The sequence below is a fragment of the Bufo bufo genome, chromosome 8 (assembly GCF_905171765.1).
Source record: "Bufo bufo chromosome 8, aBufBuf1.1, whole genome shotgun sequence".
NCBI lineage: Eukaryota > Metazoa > Chordata > Amphibia > Anura > Bufonidae > Bufo > Bufo bufo.
The window spans coordinates 106,286,741-106,305,489 of NC_053396.1; the positions used below are offsets into that span (position 1 = coordinate 106,286,741).

At 41.7% G+C, this 18,749-nt stretch overlaps 1 protein-coding gene across 1 annotated transcript in view; it reads right to left on the minus strand.

Annotated features, from left to right (window-relative positions):
- LOC120977993 (vascular endothelial growth factor receptor kdr-like) overlaps positions 1-18,749 on the minus strand; it is a 207,603-nt gene that overhangs the window by 30,062 nt on the left and 158,792 nt on the right. The window contains exons 15-21 of the mRNA XM_040406207.1: positions 17,553-17,681; positions 17,311-17,417; positions 15,937-16,072; positions 13,602-13,706; positions 12,396-12,509; positions 9,473-9,561; positions 2,700-2,853 (exon numbers count right to left, since the gene is read on the minus strand). Coding sequence (XP_040262141.1) covers positions 2,700-2,853; positions 9,473-9,561; positions 12,396-12,509; positions 13,602-13,706; positions 15,937-16,072; positions 17,311-17,417; positions 17,553-17,681 — 834 coding nt within the window. The remainder of the gene's footprint in view (positions 1-2,699; positions 2,854-9,472; positions 9,562-12,395; positions 12,510-13,601; positions 13,707-15,936; positions 16,073-17,310; positions 17,418-17,552; positions 17,682-18,749) is intronic.

The window sequence follows — 18,749 nt, forward strand, 5'->3', positions numbered from 1 at the left end:
CTCAGAAACCGGTACATGAGCTATAATATTGGTATGTACCTACCCATAGACTATGCATAAAATAGATAATGTATCACATTTGCCCAGCGAGTTGTGACAGCCACACGGTTGGAGTCAGTCATGTTGTTTTCGTGGCACATTGCATTGCGCCACTGAGTAGGGTGATACAGGCAATCAATCTTTCTGCTCATTTCTTCTTAAGGCTCCCAAACACATTAGTTTTTGTTCACTGATCCTGCCATTCTTGGCGTCAATCTAATATCTAATATCTAAGGGGAGCCCCTGACTCTCTTGAAAGATGATGCCAGGTAAGAGAAAGATCAGGTTCACTGAATTTCCATGCCTGATTCTTTTGTTCTCCCTGAGATAAGTAGGGGTCTGGCAGCAGTTTTCTCCTCTCTCATATCAGACCATGTGATGGAGGTTACCAGGTGCAAAAGAGTGTTTGAATGCCAGGTAAAGGCACACACACTACATATAAAACAAGACACAAACACAGAAATATAGTGGCAATTCTGGGGGAATATATTGGCAAAAGTCTCAGCTTTTAATATCTGCAATTATGACTAGCCAGTATAGTCAGGCATATCCGTTTGGTGCATTTTTTCTGTGATTTATATGATTATATTTTCATCCGCACAATGCTCCGTTTTGTGTAGGATGCCTTTGTGGTGCATGTGGACCGCGCCGGCATCCTCCATTGTATGCATTTTTTTGCTGGGGATAGTCGTTTGCTGCGGTCCACATGCGGTGGGACTGCTCCCCTAATGAAAAACACGCTACAGTGTTAGGGGTTGAGCAGCTCCCCCAGAATTGCCACTATATTTCTGTGTTTGTGAGCAATTTTCTCCTTTCTCCCTATTAAAACAAATATATGTTCAGCTGAACCAAGAGGGTATATATATATATATATATATATATATATATACACTCACCTAAAGAATTATTAGGAACACCATACTAATACGGTGTTGGACCCCCTTTTGCCTTCAGAACTGCCTTAATTCTACGTGGCATTGATTCAACAAGGTGCTGATAGCATTCTTTAGAAATGTTGGCCCATATTGATAGGATAGCATCTTGCAGTTGATGGAGATTTGAGGGATGCACATCCAGGGCATGAAGCTCCCGTTCCACCACATCCCAAAGATGCTCTATTGGGTTGAGATCTGGTGACTGTGGGGGCATTTTAGTACAGTGAACTCATTGTCATGTTCAAGAAACCAATTTGAAATAATTCGAGCTTTGTGACATGGTGCATTATCCTGCTGGAAGTAGCCATCAGAGGATGGGTACATGGTGGTCATGAAGGGATGGACATGGTCAGAAACAATGCTCAGGTAGCCCGTGGCATTTAAACGATGCCCAATTGGCACTAAGGGGCCTAAAGTGTGCCCAGAAAACATCCCCCACACCATTACACCACCACCACCAGCCTGCACAGTGGTAACAAGGCATGATGGATACATGTTCTCATTCTGTTTACGCCAAATTCGGACTCTACCATTTGAATGTCTCAACAGAAATCGAGACTCATCAGACCAGGCAACATTTTTCCAGTCTTCAACAGTCCAATTTTGGTGAGCTTGTGCAAATTGTAGCCTCTTTTTCCTATTTGTAGTGGAGATGAGTGGTACCCGGTGGGGTCTTCTGCTGTTGTAGCCCATCCGCCTCAAGGTTGTGCGTGTTGTGGCTTCACAAATGCTTTGCTGCATACCTCGGTTGTAACGAGTGGTTATTTCAGTCAACGTTGCTCTTCTATCAGCTTGAATCAGTCGGCCCATTCTCCTCTGACCTTTAGCATCCACAAGGCATTTTTGCCCACAGGACTGCCGCATACTGGATGTTTTTCCCTTTTCACACCATTCTTTGTAAACCCTAGAAATGGTTGTGCGTGAAAATCCCAGTAACTGAGCAGATTGTGAAATACTCAGACCGGCCAGTCTGGCACCAACAACCATGCCACGCTCAAAATTGCTTAAATCACCTTTCTTTCCCATTCTGACATTCAGTTTGGAGTTCAGGAGATTGTCTTGACCAGGACCACACCCCTAAATGCATTGAAGCAACTGCCATGTGATTGGTTGACTAGATAATTGCATTAATGAGAAATAGAACAGGTGTTCCTAATAATTCTTTAGGTGAGTGTGTGTATATATATATATATATATATATATATATATTTAGAGAGAGAGAGAGAGCTGTCAGCCGAACAAGTGTTCTGCCAACAACTATTGAGGATGTAGGGGCACTTTTTCTTGATTGCTATCTCAAAGATTCTCTGGGGGATTTTGGAAGGTCCCTTGAGTGTATTTATATCTAGTGAATACAGGATGGATACAATTTAGTACAAAGATACATGATGAATACCTGTAAAGCACATATTGTTGGATAAGAAATCATGGGATTAAAACATCAAAAATCAAAGAAGAAGACCCACACAAACACAGGAAGATACAAACCCCATGCAGATGATGCTCTTGGTTGAATTCTAACATAGAATGCCATGAAGCTAACCACTAAGCTAACCACTAACCACTAAGCTACCGTGCTGTTTGAAAAATTTGTTTCCATCAAAATATTTTTATTGTATCTTATCTCCAGCTGAAAAATCTGGTTAAACATATACATTCTACTGGGTCAAAACTGGACCTTACCTGCTGCCCATTCACATTGAATAACATCATTTATATTATTACCTTCTTCCTCCTCCTCTGAGTCACTGTAACTTTTGTCTTCTATGAATCCTGAGCTGGCAGAACTGCCAGTACTGGCCACGCTTTCCAATCTTCTCTTAATTAATTCGGAGAGATCACTGTTTGTGTCATCTGCTGTCTTTTCTGTTTCCTGGGACTGAGAAAGTAATCACATGATCACATGATTCCTGCCCTCACAGAAATATATATAACATCACTAGCCTTTCATACAGGATTTTAGCTGAATATGGGTTTATTTTAAAGAGTATCTCCACCTTTGTTACGTGCTTAATGGTGCTTGACTCATGAAGACAGTCCCCGATTATAGAAGGTGTCTCCTATTTGGGATCCCCTCTATGAGCCTGAACAAATTTCTTATATCTAATTGCAGCTCCTGCTCTGGTGGACTGAAGCCTTTTTATATATTACTTAGATTGACAGTTATCTCAACGACTGCCTTGTAATGCTATATCTCCCTTGCTCTGGCCATTGTACAAGGCTGTTTGGAGTCCATAACACTTAGAAAGGCCATGAAGTTGTCATAATGTATTTTTGGGATCTTCTCTACTGCCTACAGAAGAGTCTTCACAAATGAATTGTTTGTTTTAGAAAACCCTTAAAATATCCATTAATGACTTGACAAATGGAGTCCATTAATTGAAACCTTCATCTATTGTGTCTCATTATGGAGGACCCAGCAATTCCGTGCTGCTTGAAGAACGCTGCGGCCTCCTTGCAGCTTACCAAGCAGGCACACTGTCCATTGGATAGAGGTTGTGTTTGGTATTGCAGCATAGCCCCATTCACTTGAATGAGACTGAGCTGCACCTAAGCCATGTGACTGATGAACGTGATGTCACTGGTCTAGGATGAGTGCCCTGGTCTCTTCAAATAGTTGATTGCTGGGGGTGCCAGGAGTCAATCCCCCACCAATCTGATGCTGATGTACTATCATGAGGATAAGTCATCAGAATTAAACACTCGGACTCCCATGTTAAGCAATAACTCCACAACAGGCAGACTCTCTATTTAACCTTCAGTCACAAAAATGTAGACTTCCTATATACAGTATACTCTCATGCTGTGAATAAAACAGTGCACATACGCGTAGAAATCAATTCCTATCAAGGAACAAAATCTGAACCTACAAAGCCACAATGTCTGACTAGGACATGACACTGCAGCTAATAGATGCTTTGTAAGCCAGCAGACACAGATATATGGAGCTTGGCGCTGTGCCTAAAAGATCACTGCAGTCAGTCATTTAGCATTTTGGAAAACAAAATTTATGAGACATGTAGATGCAAGTTTATTCACTTACTAAACTCTGAGGGCAAAACCAGCTGTTAACCCATAAATACACAGTTAAAGCTACAATGGTTCTTTTACACAGACAGATGATCTGGCAGATCCTCAGACGAAATGCACGTCTTAAAAACATCTTGATCTTTCATTCGGTCACATTAAAATCAAATCATCCAAGAAAGTGCAAATTCAAAACCAACGTGTTTCAGACAAACACATGTCATGGCATTTGTAAGCAGGAATCCCCTCTGGTGTATTGGAGCAAGTAATCGATACAATGATTGCTTGTTCCCATAGTAAATTATTGTTCCCGTGCAGTAGATCCCTGTTTAGACAGAATGATCTGCTGCATAGGAATGATGATGTTTGGTGAGCAACACAATAACCCAATGGGCGAGCCTTTCGTCACTCATTGCATGATTGCCAGTACCTTTTACTCAGGCAGATTATCGAGAATGAGCGTTTATACAGTCTGCCTGATTATCGGTCTGTGTAAAAGGACCTTCACACAAAAAGTGCTTTCTCGAAACCTAAATAGTAAATCAACGTTGGAGTTGAAACGGTGTCCATATTGTTTGTCAACCCAAAAACATATCGAACCAGGAAATGGCTGGGAACAATTTTGAACAATGAATCATTCTTTAAGGTACACAATTGTAGCACAGTATGGTCAAGTGGTTGCACATTTCCAGAACATATGGTCATCTTAAGATTATACTCATCTACTTCTGCCTATTATGACACAATTGCCACCTTTACCAGATAAGAGCCTATATTGTGCAGTAAGAAGCTGCATTTTAAAGCAACTCGGATAGTGATCACAGTTTGGAATTCAGGCAACTCAAAGTATGTAATGCCTACAACCATATTACGTAATGCTCTCCTTTAAAGAAGTTAGTAACAATATATGTTGAAGTGCAAGGTCAAACCAAGGGGGTCTCCTGAATCTCTGGGTGTCACACAAATCACGGGTGAAATGTAAAACTGTCATCCAAAAAATTTCACACGCATACACCCCCACACACTTGCATCTCCTATCAGTGACATTTTAGAAAACCTAACTACGTATCTGGGCTGAAGCCATATGGAAATTGTCAGCAAGCCCCAGCAGGGGCAGGGAGGGATTCGGGAAACAAAGGCTTTCCATGGGAAAGTTGGCTACAGGCCTGGATAAACGTCATTGTGTGCCATGAAACTGGAAGGCACTAAAGATGATTTCATATAGAAAAACATGAGCTAATATTCTAATTAAGAAAAATGATTTCATTAGATGTCACTGTTTAACTGTTTGTGGTATCTAATGTGGTTGACAGCCAGCCACAGATTCAAGAGGATGATTGGTGACACTGTATGTGCTGTTGTCTGATCTCAAATCCTCACCAAGCAGCATGTGCACTTAACACAGACACCATAGATAAAAAAAATAAAAAAGTGATATCCAACTAACTGGTCTCCTGACACTTCTATTCCGAAGCTTCTCGTGTCATCACTGGTCTCTACTTCCTGGTCCTTCTTGGCAAGCAGGAGGTGCTCGTTCAGCCAATAACTGACTGAGATGGATCACTGCTGTAGCCAGTAGTTGGCTGAGAACGGATGTCCTTTGTGTCAAGAAGCGGACCTAAGGACTTTTCCTGTAGACCACCTAGCATAGTATTCATAATTACTTCATCCCTGCAACTGGGTTTTGGTCCGAGGGGAGTGATGGAACAGGAACCCAATGGTAAGGACCATTTAAGTATGATTTCCCAGGGGTAAGAAACCCCTTTAAAGGGGTTTTCCAACTTTGTGTACTTTTTAAATTTCAAGCACAGCCTGCTGTACCGGTTGAATAAACCATACTTACCTGCTTAACACGGCTCCTTACCAGCTGCCTGGTTCCCGTCACCGGTCTTCCGATACCTTGCAAAATTCTGGATAAATGAGGGTCACATGCACTGCTACAGCCAATGAGTGGCCTCAGCAATGGGGGCTCATCACAGCTGAGGCCAGTCATTGGCTGCAGCAGCACATGTGACCCTCGTCCATCCAGAAGTTTACAGACATGGACATCAAGGGACTAGTGTAGCGAGCCATTGAGTTGGAATAGAGCGGTGGGGAGCAGGTGAGCATAGTTTATTAAACAGGTACACCAGGCTTGGCTTGAAATTTAAAAAGTCCACAAAGCTGGAAAACTGAAAAAAATATACAGCCAGACCCCTTTAAACATTACAAAAGGAAGCTATGCTATTCAGAGCCCATGAAAATCACAACAAGTAGATGGTGTTGCATGGTTTACATTGTAATTAAATTTTAATTTAAAGAGGTTGTCCGGTCCCAAAATCAAAATTCTTTTTCTGTGCTCCTAACACCCCTCACCATGCATACATATGCCCCCAATACCTGTTTTTCATGTCCAACCTTTCCTTCCCCCCTGGAAGACATCATACTATCCCGGCAGATCTGTTTACTTTCTCTCCTTCTTGTTTTGTTGAATACATAACTTTATTGATACACAAGCCTGGCTGCACTGCACAGTGATGGGTCACAGGCTGGACACCCCCACACTGCTCTGTCTGCAGCAGCCACACCATCTATAACTCCTGTGTCTATCTTTCTACACCCAGGATCTGCCCTCACCATCTCCAGAGTGTAATAAACAGCTGGAATCGGCAAGCACATCCAAACACATCTGTATCTAATCCTAACATGTATGTGTGCGATACTTCCTGCTGTGTATATCTAATCCCATCTTCTATGATACAGCCTGCTGAGCTGAGTATCTAATCCCATCTTCTATGATACAGCCTGCTGAGTATCTAATCCCATCTTCTATGATACAGCCTGCTGAGCTGAGTATCTAATCCCATCTTCTATGATACAGCCTGCTGAGCTGAGTATCTAATCCCATCTTCTATGATACAGCCTGCTGAGCTGTGTATCTAATCCCATTTTGCATGATACAGCCTGCTGAGCTGTGTATCTAATCCCATTTTGTATGATACAGCCGGCTGAGTTGTGTATCTAATCCCATTTTGTATGATACAGCCTGCTGAGTGGTGTATCTAAGCCTATCTTATATGATCCTGCCTGCTGAGCTGTCTATCTAAACCCTTATGCACACGACCGTATTAATTTATCCGCTAAATAAGGATACTGTCCATGTGCGACCCGCATTATTTTGCAGTCCCATTGATTTCTATGGATTTTAGGTCTGCAATATGCAGAATAAGACATGTTCTTTTTTTTGCAGAACTGACATACGGATGTGGAAAACACATGGACTTCATCAGTGTGCTTTCCACATCCATATATTAGTACAGCAAAAGATAGAACATGTCTTTTTCTGGTCCTCATAATGCAGATCTAAAACCCACAGAACTCAATGGCTCTGGTAAAAAAATGCACATCTCACACAGGCAGTATCCTTATTTACCTTATTTAGCAGATCTGCTACTTGGAGAAAGCAGAACGGATACGGTCCTGTGCATGAGGCCTAATTTTATCTTTTTTGGTCCTGACTGCTGAAGGGTTTATCTTGGGCCAACATGTGTGATACACGTGAGATAAGACCATGATCAGCCTGGGAAACACGGTCCGTGTGTCGCCACATCTCCCAGGCCGACCGAACTCTCCTGACCGAACTGACGATATGACAGTAATGTATGATACAGCCAGTCTCTTATCTGGTCAGGGGAGCCGAGGTTGGCCTGGAAATTGTGGCTGACACATGAACTGAGACATGGATTCCTGGGCCGATCACAGTAGTTTGCATGATCCCTATCACTCATACTAAGCTGCCATAACAGTGTCATCCACAGTGCCCCCATAACAGTTACATCCACAGTGTCCCCATAACAGTGACATCTAGAGCAACCCCATAACAGTGACATCCAGTGCTCCCATAACAGTGACATCCACAGATCCCACATAACAATGTCATCCACAGTGTCCCCATAACAGTGACATCCACAGGCCCCCATAACAGTGACATCCACAGTGCCCCTATAACAGTGACATCCCCAGGCTCCCATAACAGTGACATCCACAGTGCTCCCATAACAGTGACATCCACAGATCCCACATAACAGTGACATCCACAGTGCACCCATAACAGTGACATCCACAGGCCCCCATAACAGTGACATCCACAGTGTACCCATAACAGTGACATCCAGTGCTCCGATAACAGTGACATCCACAGATCCCACATAACAGTGTCATCCACAGTGTCCCCATAACAGTGATATCCACATATCCCCCATAACAGTGACATCCACAGTGCACCTATAACAGTAACATCCACAGTGCCCCCATAACAGTGACATCCACAGGCCCCCATAACAGTGACATCCACAGTGCCCCTATAACAGTGACATCCCCAGGCCCCCATAACAGTGACATCCACAGTGCTCCCATAACAGTGACATCCACAGATCCCACATAACAGTGACATCCACAGTGCACCCATAACAGTGACATCCACAGGCCCCCATAACAGTGACATCCACAGTGTACCCATAACAGTGACATCCAGTGCTCCGATAACAGTGACATCCACAGATCCCACATAACAGTGTCATCCACAGTGTCCCCATAACAGTGATATCCACATATCCCCCATAACAGTGACATCCACAGTGCACCCATAACAGTAACATCCACAGTGCCCCCATAACAGTGACATCTAGAGTACCCCCATAACAGTGTCACTGTTATGGGAGCACTGTGGATATCACTGTTATGGGGTCACTTTAGATGTTATCTACAGTTCCCCACAACAGTGCCATCCACATTCCCCTATAAAAGTGCCATCCACAGTGCCCCTAATGACATCCACAGTGCCCCCAAAGTGCCCCTCGTGCCTTCCACAGTGCCACCAATGTGCTCCCATGAACCCTCCACAGTGCCCATGTGCCATCAATAGTGCCCCTAATGACATCCACAGTGCCCCCAAAGTGCCATCCACAGTGCCCACAAGGGCACCCATGTGCCATCCAAAGTGCCCCCCACAGCTCCCCAATTGACCTCCACAGCATAGTGATCAGCCTCTGTGGCTGATCGCTATGCTGTCACTCATGTACAGCGCTTACATCGCGCTGTACATGAGTCAGTACAGACTTCACATAGAAGCCTGTACACTCAGAAGACGGCCGGCAGTCCCGGCGCATGCGCAGTAGTGTGAAGCGACGGGACCGAGGAAGGCCGGCAGGAGGCAGTGACGTCAGTGATGACGTTCCGTCTCCTGCCTCAGGCAGGAAAATAAGAAGACGGCGCTGCACCGGAAGACTTGAAAATGCTTCATGAGCGGTCACGTGACCATGAAGAGAATCATAGAAAGGGTTGCGCTGTGGAGGGTAACTATTGGTGTAATAACCTTGCCTTCACAGGTAATGAAGATGGGCAATTTTCAAGTAGGGGCCGGAGAAGCCCTTTAACTCTGTTCATAGTTCAGTTACATTATACAGAGCAATAACAATAAAATGTATCTGTACCTTGTAGGCTATGAAATCTCCTCGTTTGCTCCGTAAATAATTGGACAGATTTCCATGCTTACAGTATTCCACAATGACCATCAAAGGTCCTATTGAAGAGATAAAACATTTCAGAGATAAAGGAACATTTTTTTTTTAACGTTTACTTCTTAAGTCACAAAGTACAGAATGATCTTCATTTTTTACCACATTTGAATGACTTTTTCACTGGAGGAACTTCTAAGAACATATGTTTTTCAATTTGCCTTGTTTGCACCAAAAAACAAAATTGAACTTTGTAAGTGGTTGGCCACTTTCTGGCTACTATTGACCAATGTGTCTGTAAGATGACAGTATGGCACTTACTAATATACAGGGTGAGTCAAAAGTCCCAGGACACCCTTTTATTTCAGGAATGAAAGGGAAAATGAAATATCTGTATATCCCAGCAAGTATTGGGTGAGGGGGTCTTATCTTTTAGGCTATGTCCAGAACATGGCGGCTGCCAACTTAAAAGCCTCCATATTGGATCAAGGGCAAATTTGCAACAGAAAGTTGCAACAACAACTTGATGCACAGCTATTTGGTGCTGAACACAGAACTTTAAAGTTTTGAAATTTCTGTGTTGATAACCTTTGACCCACAAGTGATATTGCAAATCTGATTGCAGCAATCGATTTCCTTGATGTGCTACATGACCCCTTCCAATTGGAAAAATTTGCCCTTGATCCAATATGGTGGCTTTCAAGATGGCGGCCATGTTCCAGACATAGCCTAAAAGATAGGCCCCCTAACTCATTACTTGCTGGGGTATTCAGATATTTGATTTGTTTCTGAAATAAAAGGGTGTTCTGGCTTTTGACTCACCCTGTAGTCTTTGTTGATATTTTACACTATTTTCTATACTTCATAAGGTATGACCCCTTATTGATGAACTCTTTTGTGCTAGTTACACAGAGGTCCTGTCTATAAAATGGCTACTGATGGAGGGTCATGTGACCAGACAAATCACTCAATCTCTTCCACTAAAATACACAGCAGATGGTAGATGTGGTGTATTTGAGTACAGACAGCTGAGTGATGTGTCTGGAGTTTTTTTTGCCTGGTCACATGGCTGTCTATTAGCAGCCATCTTATGGACACGTCTCCTGTGTGGACAGCACAGAAGATTTGTCCAACAAGAGGTAATGACTTATGAATTATAGCAAACCACATAGAATATCAACAAAGGCTATATTAGTATGCTCCATATTGTTACCTTACATACACAAATTAAAGGGTGAGTAGGTTATGCTCAAAAAATGCAGATAGCACTGAAGAAAAATATAGTCGTGTGCTTGAACCCTAAGGAATACTGTTTGATCCTGGAGCAGTGATGGTCAGTTTGCAGTGTTCACCAGTGAACACATGCGGGCTGCCATCTTTAGTAAGGTAGACTCACCCGTCCGGCGATGCTCAGGTAAGCCATTACCTGTGCCTGTGCCGGGAGCCGGTCGGAAATCAAATGCGGTCACCGGGAGCAGGCAGTTCCGAGAACAGCCCGATGAAGGCCCCCGGCGGCTGTTCTCGGAACTGCCTGCTCCCGGTGACCACATTTGATTTCAGACCGGCTCCCGGCACGGGCACAGGTAATGGCTTACCTGTGCTTCGCCGAAAGGGTGAGTCTACCTTACTAAAGATGGCAGCCCGCTGCGAACTGACCATCACTGTCCTTGAGCAATTAGATATATTAGACACATAGACACTATTACTGCCCGCTGTCCTACTGCGAGTATAGACATGCACTCGAAAAAAAGAATTGCTTGGATATGTACAATGGCTTGTTCTCTACTAATATAATCAAGGGATGCTTTCCTCCTCATAATGCCCGTGAGTGGACATCCTGTCTCCGTGCACAGCACATCATGCTCACACACTTGGCTCTGTCCACATGTTTTTGTTTGTCGGTAGTGACAGACAGCGTGCTGTAGATCCATCTCAACTGTTCACACAAATGTACTGCCACTCCAAATCTTATCTTCATATTCACTCTCTCTGTCTCTTCCTCCATGACGCAGGCACTATAATTCATTTTTATCTTGTTAATGCAATAAATCAACACCTCTAAGGTCCAAGTACACTCATCATAATCTGATGTCTTACTGAGGGTTGCTCCTGCCTCCACCTCTGAAAAGTGGTTGCTTTTTATGATCATCGGTTTTTAATCTTTATGGATTAAAAGTGTGAAGCCTTACATAGACCAGGCTCTTGTTTTTGGAACCAAGAAGGAACATGAAGGTTCCAGTTTAGATAAGAGACAGAGAATATTTATTATAAGCATTACAATGTTAGTTGCCTGGTCTCCTTGGTAGGACATGGAAATAATTTTGAAAACGTCTACATACCTGTCACTTCTTCCCATATTTGACTTCAAAATATCTTATATTAATTTAAATTGATCATGTCATGTTGACCATGGTGTGACATATGATGCTGTCATTAACATGCATCTAATTTACAGTCACATTACTACAATATGTGAGAACTCTTGGAGGAGAATTTTTGGAATGGCCTGCACTGATAGTATATCAATGATATAAGAAAAAAAATAAAAATAATTATACTTTACTTATGAAGGGGATGTGGATATTTTTTAAATGGACATATCATAGCCTGGAATCATCAAAGTAAACATTTCAATAGGAATTACTGTACAATGTGCGTGTAGAACACAAGAATAGACTTTGATGAATCTGAGCTCATGTTTGCTTTTCAATTGACCCAGGAACATTTACTTAAGAATTTTTTAATTTGCAATTAATGCAGACATGTGCTGGAGTTTTTTGTTTGGAATTTTGAAATTCAGCTCCTCGAGTACTGAAAGGAGCTAGATTCTACATAGCAAGAAAGGAGGTCTGACGGTGTAGGACGGGATGGGGTTAATGGTAGCAATCTAGTGACTTACCTCCAGGCTTGGTGCACGCTCCCAGTAGATTAACAACATTCAAATGATGGCCAATATGGATAAGAATCTTCAGTTCGGACATTAACGCTTTGCATTCGTTGTTTGTCGCACACTCTGTTTAACGTAAACAGGACATAGTCATCTCTGCACAATGGGATATTTTTACAAGGCTCACAAAATCCTGTTTAGGTTAAGGGGGGACATCAAGAGACAAAGAAAACAACCACAGCCCCTAGGAGGAATCTAAAACACAGGACACAATCTCAAGTCTTCTTCATGTACGGAGGATGAAATTTATTTAGCAGCAACATACCGAAAAATATGAGATGTAGACAAGGCACAAATGTGCCATGTGGTAACTGCCCAGCGCACATTACTAGAGAGATTCATTGCTTGTGACTGACTAATGTGCTCATGCTTAGCAAATGTTTCAGAGGTCTTGGAATTTAGATGATCTTTTGTGTTTATTAAAAATGAATATTGCAGAATCAACTATTTTTTCCAGATGTACTACAGAAAGGCTTGGCGGAGTAAAAAAAATTCCAGGCAACAGTTTTGTTCTGTATTAGTCTTATAATGATACTAGACTACATTTAACTAGTACAATATATGTGTTGAGCCTGTTCTTCACAGCCACTAAGTATATCGTAACTCAGGGGGTATGTTCATAAAAGTATCCATTATAATTATAAAAGGATTGTGCCATGAAATATATTCAAAATTTTTCTAACCAAAATGCTTTTAAAATTGCATATAATTTTGTATAGCCGATGAGTTATTTAATAAAATGCACCTGTAGAGCTCCACCTACTTTTTTGTTCTTTTCCTTATTTCTTTGTCCACTCCGCTGAGGTGGACACACATGCTCAGTGCCATCCTTTAAGTGACACCAGATTTGTTTTTTGCTAGAGGCTGTGACAGTTACAAGAATAGGAAAGAATATGCCCCCTGAGAAGGGACACTGTCCCCGATCTGTGACAGATAGAGAGCTGCAGCAGAAAAGACATGTCCTTTATGGACACATCCCTGAGCTGGTAGCTTAAAATAAATCTAGCAGAGCAATGAATGGGGCAAGCTCTGAATCTACGCGAGGTACAGAGCTAGTTTGTTAGAATCATATTGTCTTGTACTATATGATGTACTATAAAGGGATAATCCCTTTAAATCTAACTTCTGACACTCGAAAAACTCAATTGGAATTAATACCTTTAAGCATCTTAACAGCAACTGTTTTGCAAGTAGAACTTTTATCAATGCCAAAAGCAGAGGCTTCCACCACCTTCCCGAAAGCACCGTGACCCAGTGTTTTACCTAGACGTAAAAGTCAAGAAGAAGAGTCATGCAAAGTCCCACAGGCCCATGTAAAAATTAAGACTGAATGACATAAAAGTGAACCTTAACAAGCACATGCAATTGAAAATGTAATCTTTAGATACTAAAGTATTGGAAGAGACTAAACAGTAGGTAGGAAATGATGAAAGAATTCAAAGCTGAGGATTTCAACCATACAAAGCTGGTGAAATGAAGGAGCTGATGCATAACCTGTAGTAAGCACATTCCTAATAATGTATCGCAGCGTGTGGGACACTCAGCAGAAGGTCAAGATCTGTGAACTAATAGCTCACTTTTCACCTTCAACTTCTGTGTTGTGTGATTGGAGATAAATTTCCTTTAAGAATTTAGGCTGGGTGTAGAAATCTGGCAACCACACATGTTGCACGCCTGCCCAATATTTATGTGTTTCTACACAGATTAAGAAGATCAATTTCAATTACTCAGAGGTAAAGGAATGTGCAGGTCATCAAGGAATTCACAGCAATGGTTTCATTCCTCCCTTGTGATAGAAACCAAAGTTTGGCCAACAAAGATAAGAGGAAACCTCAGTGTGATGACAGCATGGAGAGAGATTAACATTCACCATAAGACCAGAAGATGAGATGTATGTATACACAGATGAAGAGGTATGGGATCCACAACATGCATAAGACATTAGACACTATCAACTGAATTTGTTTAACCTTTCATCCCGTACATATCCAAAGAATAACAGTTTATAATATAATGTCATAATAATTAAGAGCAAGTATCCTGTATGCTGTTCGTAAGGCTGCTGGAGTCAGACTGAGTGCTATATTATATATGTATATCAGATGACTAAACTCTACCACATTTAGGAAAGGAAGAGGAATGATGGACCTTGCTTGTATTATTTACAGGTTAGGCCCAAGCATAAGACCAGAAAACCATAAAAAAAATCTGTTTCAGTTGTATACCATTATGTTGTTCATTGGGTCTTTACAAAATTCCAGTGTTTTCCACCATGTTTAGGTGATGCCCTGAGATGAGCCATTAATACTATTTTTGACTCACCTGTAGCAGCATTACAGTCTCTACATGTCCATATGCTACTTGAATAAATAAATTCCGTTAAGGGTCCTTTTATACGGTCAGATTACTGAGCATGTAATGAGCTCAATTTATGAAACAATTCAAGAAAAAATTGAGTTTCAGGAAAGCTTTCTGGAATGAGGACACTTGGGGTGGGGACTGAATAATCTTTATTTTGGCTATGACATTTGGCACTGGGCTAGTGCATTGCTCAGGCCAGGTTTTTTATTTGAGAAAGGCACTAGCCAAAATAGAATCTATTCCAATGACTTACCCTCACCCGAGAGTCCTCATTCCAGCAAGCATCCTTGAAACTCCATTTTTTTTCTTGAGCTAATTCACCTTCCACTGGAGGGGGATTGGATGTATACCCCCTTCCCAGTACTACAGACTGCTGTAGCAAGAAGACACATATACCTTATACCATGCCAACACCAGGGTTGTGCCTGTTTAGCACAACTAGCACAGGTGAGCACATAGAGTTTGTATCTTTCCACCAATGTAACCCAATGCTCTTGTGTGCTTTTATTGTGTAAAAAAACAAATTTTAAACATATGCAAATTAACCTGAGATGAGTCCTGTACGTGAGATGAGTCGGGGACAGGATTCCTCGCAGGTTAATTTTCATATGTATCAAATTGTTTTTTTTTTACACAATAAAAGCACACAAAGCTATGGGGACTGGGTATTGCGGATGTGCTAGCGGCCATCTAGCAACCCATGTCCTCAGCTCTATACACAAAATCCCAGTGACAGGTTCCCTTTAAGATTCTCTCTTTTTGATACCACCACACATGTGGCTTGCTTGTCCTAATTCAAGGTAACTTTAAAATAGCTTCATATTATTATAAATAGACCCATTTAACTTTTATTTTCACTAATAGACCTGGATATGACAGCTAAGGAAAAATGGATTAATGCAAGCCTGTTTTAGGCCTTTGTGATAGAGCATGCTGTTATGGCAGACATGGCCAACCTGTGGCTCTCCAGCTGTTGTAAAACTTCAACTCCCACCATGCCCTGCTGTAGGCTGATAGCTATAGGCTGTCTGGGCATGCTGGGAGTTGTAGTTTTGCAACAGCTGGAGAGCCTCAGGTTGGCCATCCCTGTGTTATGGCATCGGTTCTATCAGGCAACAAGGATGGCACTTACCAAGACTCAGCCTATCTCGAGGAAATTCCCACTTGCTGCTGTCATAGGGCAGTCTTTCGCACTGCTCGTCCAGTGGCATCTCATCAGGATCCATAATAATAGACAGGTAGCCTGTTTTAATTTCTGAGGCATGTGGCTGTTGAGGAGACAAGAATGCAGAAAGCCTGAGCAGGGAAGCTGATTGTCTCGGGGATGACAATTAAGAAGTCGCAGTTTGCTCCCTGCTTCTCCATATCTTTACAGAGTGCCATTGCAGGCTGTAAGGCGTTCCATTACATGCCCTATACATGATTTAAGCCCTCTAAAAGGGCACTAATTCACTGATACCAGCAGGCTACCATGCTGTCAAACACTCCTCATATGTAACTGCCTCAAGCAGGAGTGTTTTAACATAGTATAACTTCATAACTATCCTCTAGTTGACAGTAGGAGCCAGGGCCTTGGTAAATTCTATTAATTTATTGGGACTGAACAAAAAATAATGCAGAAAAAGTAATGACGGATGAAGAGATAAAAATATCTTTTGCCAGATGGGTTTTTGTCACTCTTTTTTCCGATTATATTCAGATCATCACATTATGACATATCTTGTCCATGTAAAACATTAATATTTATAATTTTATAAGAATCATGATATGCTTTTTATGTGATTGTTAGTATCTGCTCTATATTTGAATATTAAAGGTATTTTTCCAAAAATGTAAATACTGGTGGTCTATCTCAACCATGCTTGATTGGTGGGAACCTCTGGCCTATCAGCAGACTGAGGCTACCTGAACACGGGGTGCAGGTTTACCAACAGAAAAGCCGCACAAATTTCGGTGTGAATTTTTGTGTGTTTTCCCACCAAAAACAGTGTTACTTGTTATTTTTGGTGCGGATTTGATGCAGTTTTGCCGCAGATCTAACCTTTCCACTGAAAAGGGTGAAATCTGCACCAAAAATCGCAAGCATAATTGAAATGCTGCATATTTCTAAATCCACCATGGCAGGTACATTTCCACACAGAAGAAGACATTTCATACACTTTACTGGTACTGTACCATGCTAAGTTTTTTTGTACAAGAATCTGAGTGCAAAAACTGCTCGTAATTCATGTGTACAGGTAGCCTGAAGGGGCCAAGGTGCGAAAGTGAATGCAGCTTGTCCACAGGGGTGACTGTGCCTGTTACTGTAGCTCCGTTCCATTCAAGTAGAATACTTCTGATCAGCACGGTTGGATCCCTACCAAATCACACATTGAAGTCCTACTGTAGGGATTTATTGGTTTTTGAAAAGTTTTAGCCCTTCATTGTAAGGACCCAAAGGGTTGGGAAGGTCAAAAGGGAAGAAGACTACTTCCTTCTTTAACAAGTTTGCTATAGTTCCCTTTACCTTTTTCAGTTTTCTTATGAAGAGGGTGAGAAGAAGCCAGAATAACGTGGCTGCCACACCTGTGCATACAAGGATGATAACTTCTATGTTAGATTTTTCTTCTCCACCTGCAAAAAGTTTAGTACAATTGGCATTAGGACAAACTTCGAATGATGTAGTATATTTCACAAAATGGCAAAAGCCCGTATATATTGTATTATAGTACCATATGAAACCAAAATATCTTAGGACGAGCTGCTCACCTCGAATAGTGATGTAGGCAGAAGTGTTGGTATGTCCCATTTCATTGTCTGCATGGCACTCATATAAGCCCTCATCATCTTTTTTCACTCTCTCAATCATCAGACTGTTATTGTAAAGCAATGTTATTCCTAAAAGAAGAGACTTACCTTTATTATTATAAGGCATAGGGACTTTAGTATTATAAAGCATAGCTATAAAAAGGAATGTTCTATATTGACAACATGCTTTGCCGTTGAAGTAAATTCTAAATCCATTTGTACAAAAAAAAATTCTGATATGTTTAACATAAGAATACCTTGAAATATACTATGGGGAAGATTTATCAAAAATGGTGCAAATAAAAACTGCTTTAATTGTCCATAGCAACCAATCAGATTGATCCTTTCATTTTCCAAAGGAGCTCTGAAAAATGAAAGGTGGAATCTCAATAAGCCAGGTTTCCTTTACAACGCTTTTGATAAATCTCCCCCTATGTGTAGATGAATAGCTTTCTCCTGCTCTTTGGTGGTCAGAACAGGTAGACCTATTCTATTTATGCCCGATAGACCCATTACAAATTATTAGGGAGTGAGAAAAATCATAAAGGATTATGGTGGACCTTTCATATCTCTCATGGACCCTTTAAAGAGGTATGCCATGATACCAGTGTAAATACATCCTAATATGATTTCAGATTGTATTATGGCCCATTTACAGGGGCATATTATTGGACCAGTTATCAGGAGCAAGTGGATGTATGAATGCTGACTCTCCAAAATCCTACAGTGTCCACCAGAAGTCAGTATCTCTATGCAAGACTATGATACTCACATTGAGCATCTCATAAGCTTGCATAGAGACACTGACCTCCAGACTACACAGCAGACACTGTAGGGTTCTCAGTGCAGATCACGTGGTATGAAGTGGGAACAGAAACAGAGCTAATAAATCAGCAACTCATGGCATTTTTACCTGATGTACTTTACAAACAAACCAGGCAAATGCTAACAATACAAATGATCATGAGAATGGGGTATCTGTTCCCCCCTCATCTGAGTCTCATGTTGAGCATGCATGCTGCTGCTCCATTCACTCTCTGTGGGACCACTGGAAATCACCAAGCACTGTACGATGCCCACAGTGTCAGTGTGCATGCTCCACCTGTTGCTCCAGTCATTCAGGGAAAAGGGGACCCCATTCTCATGATCAGGTTATCG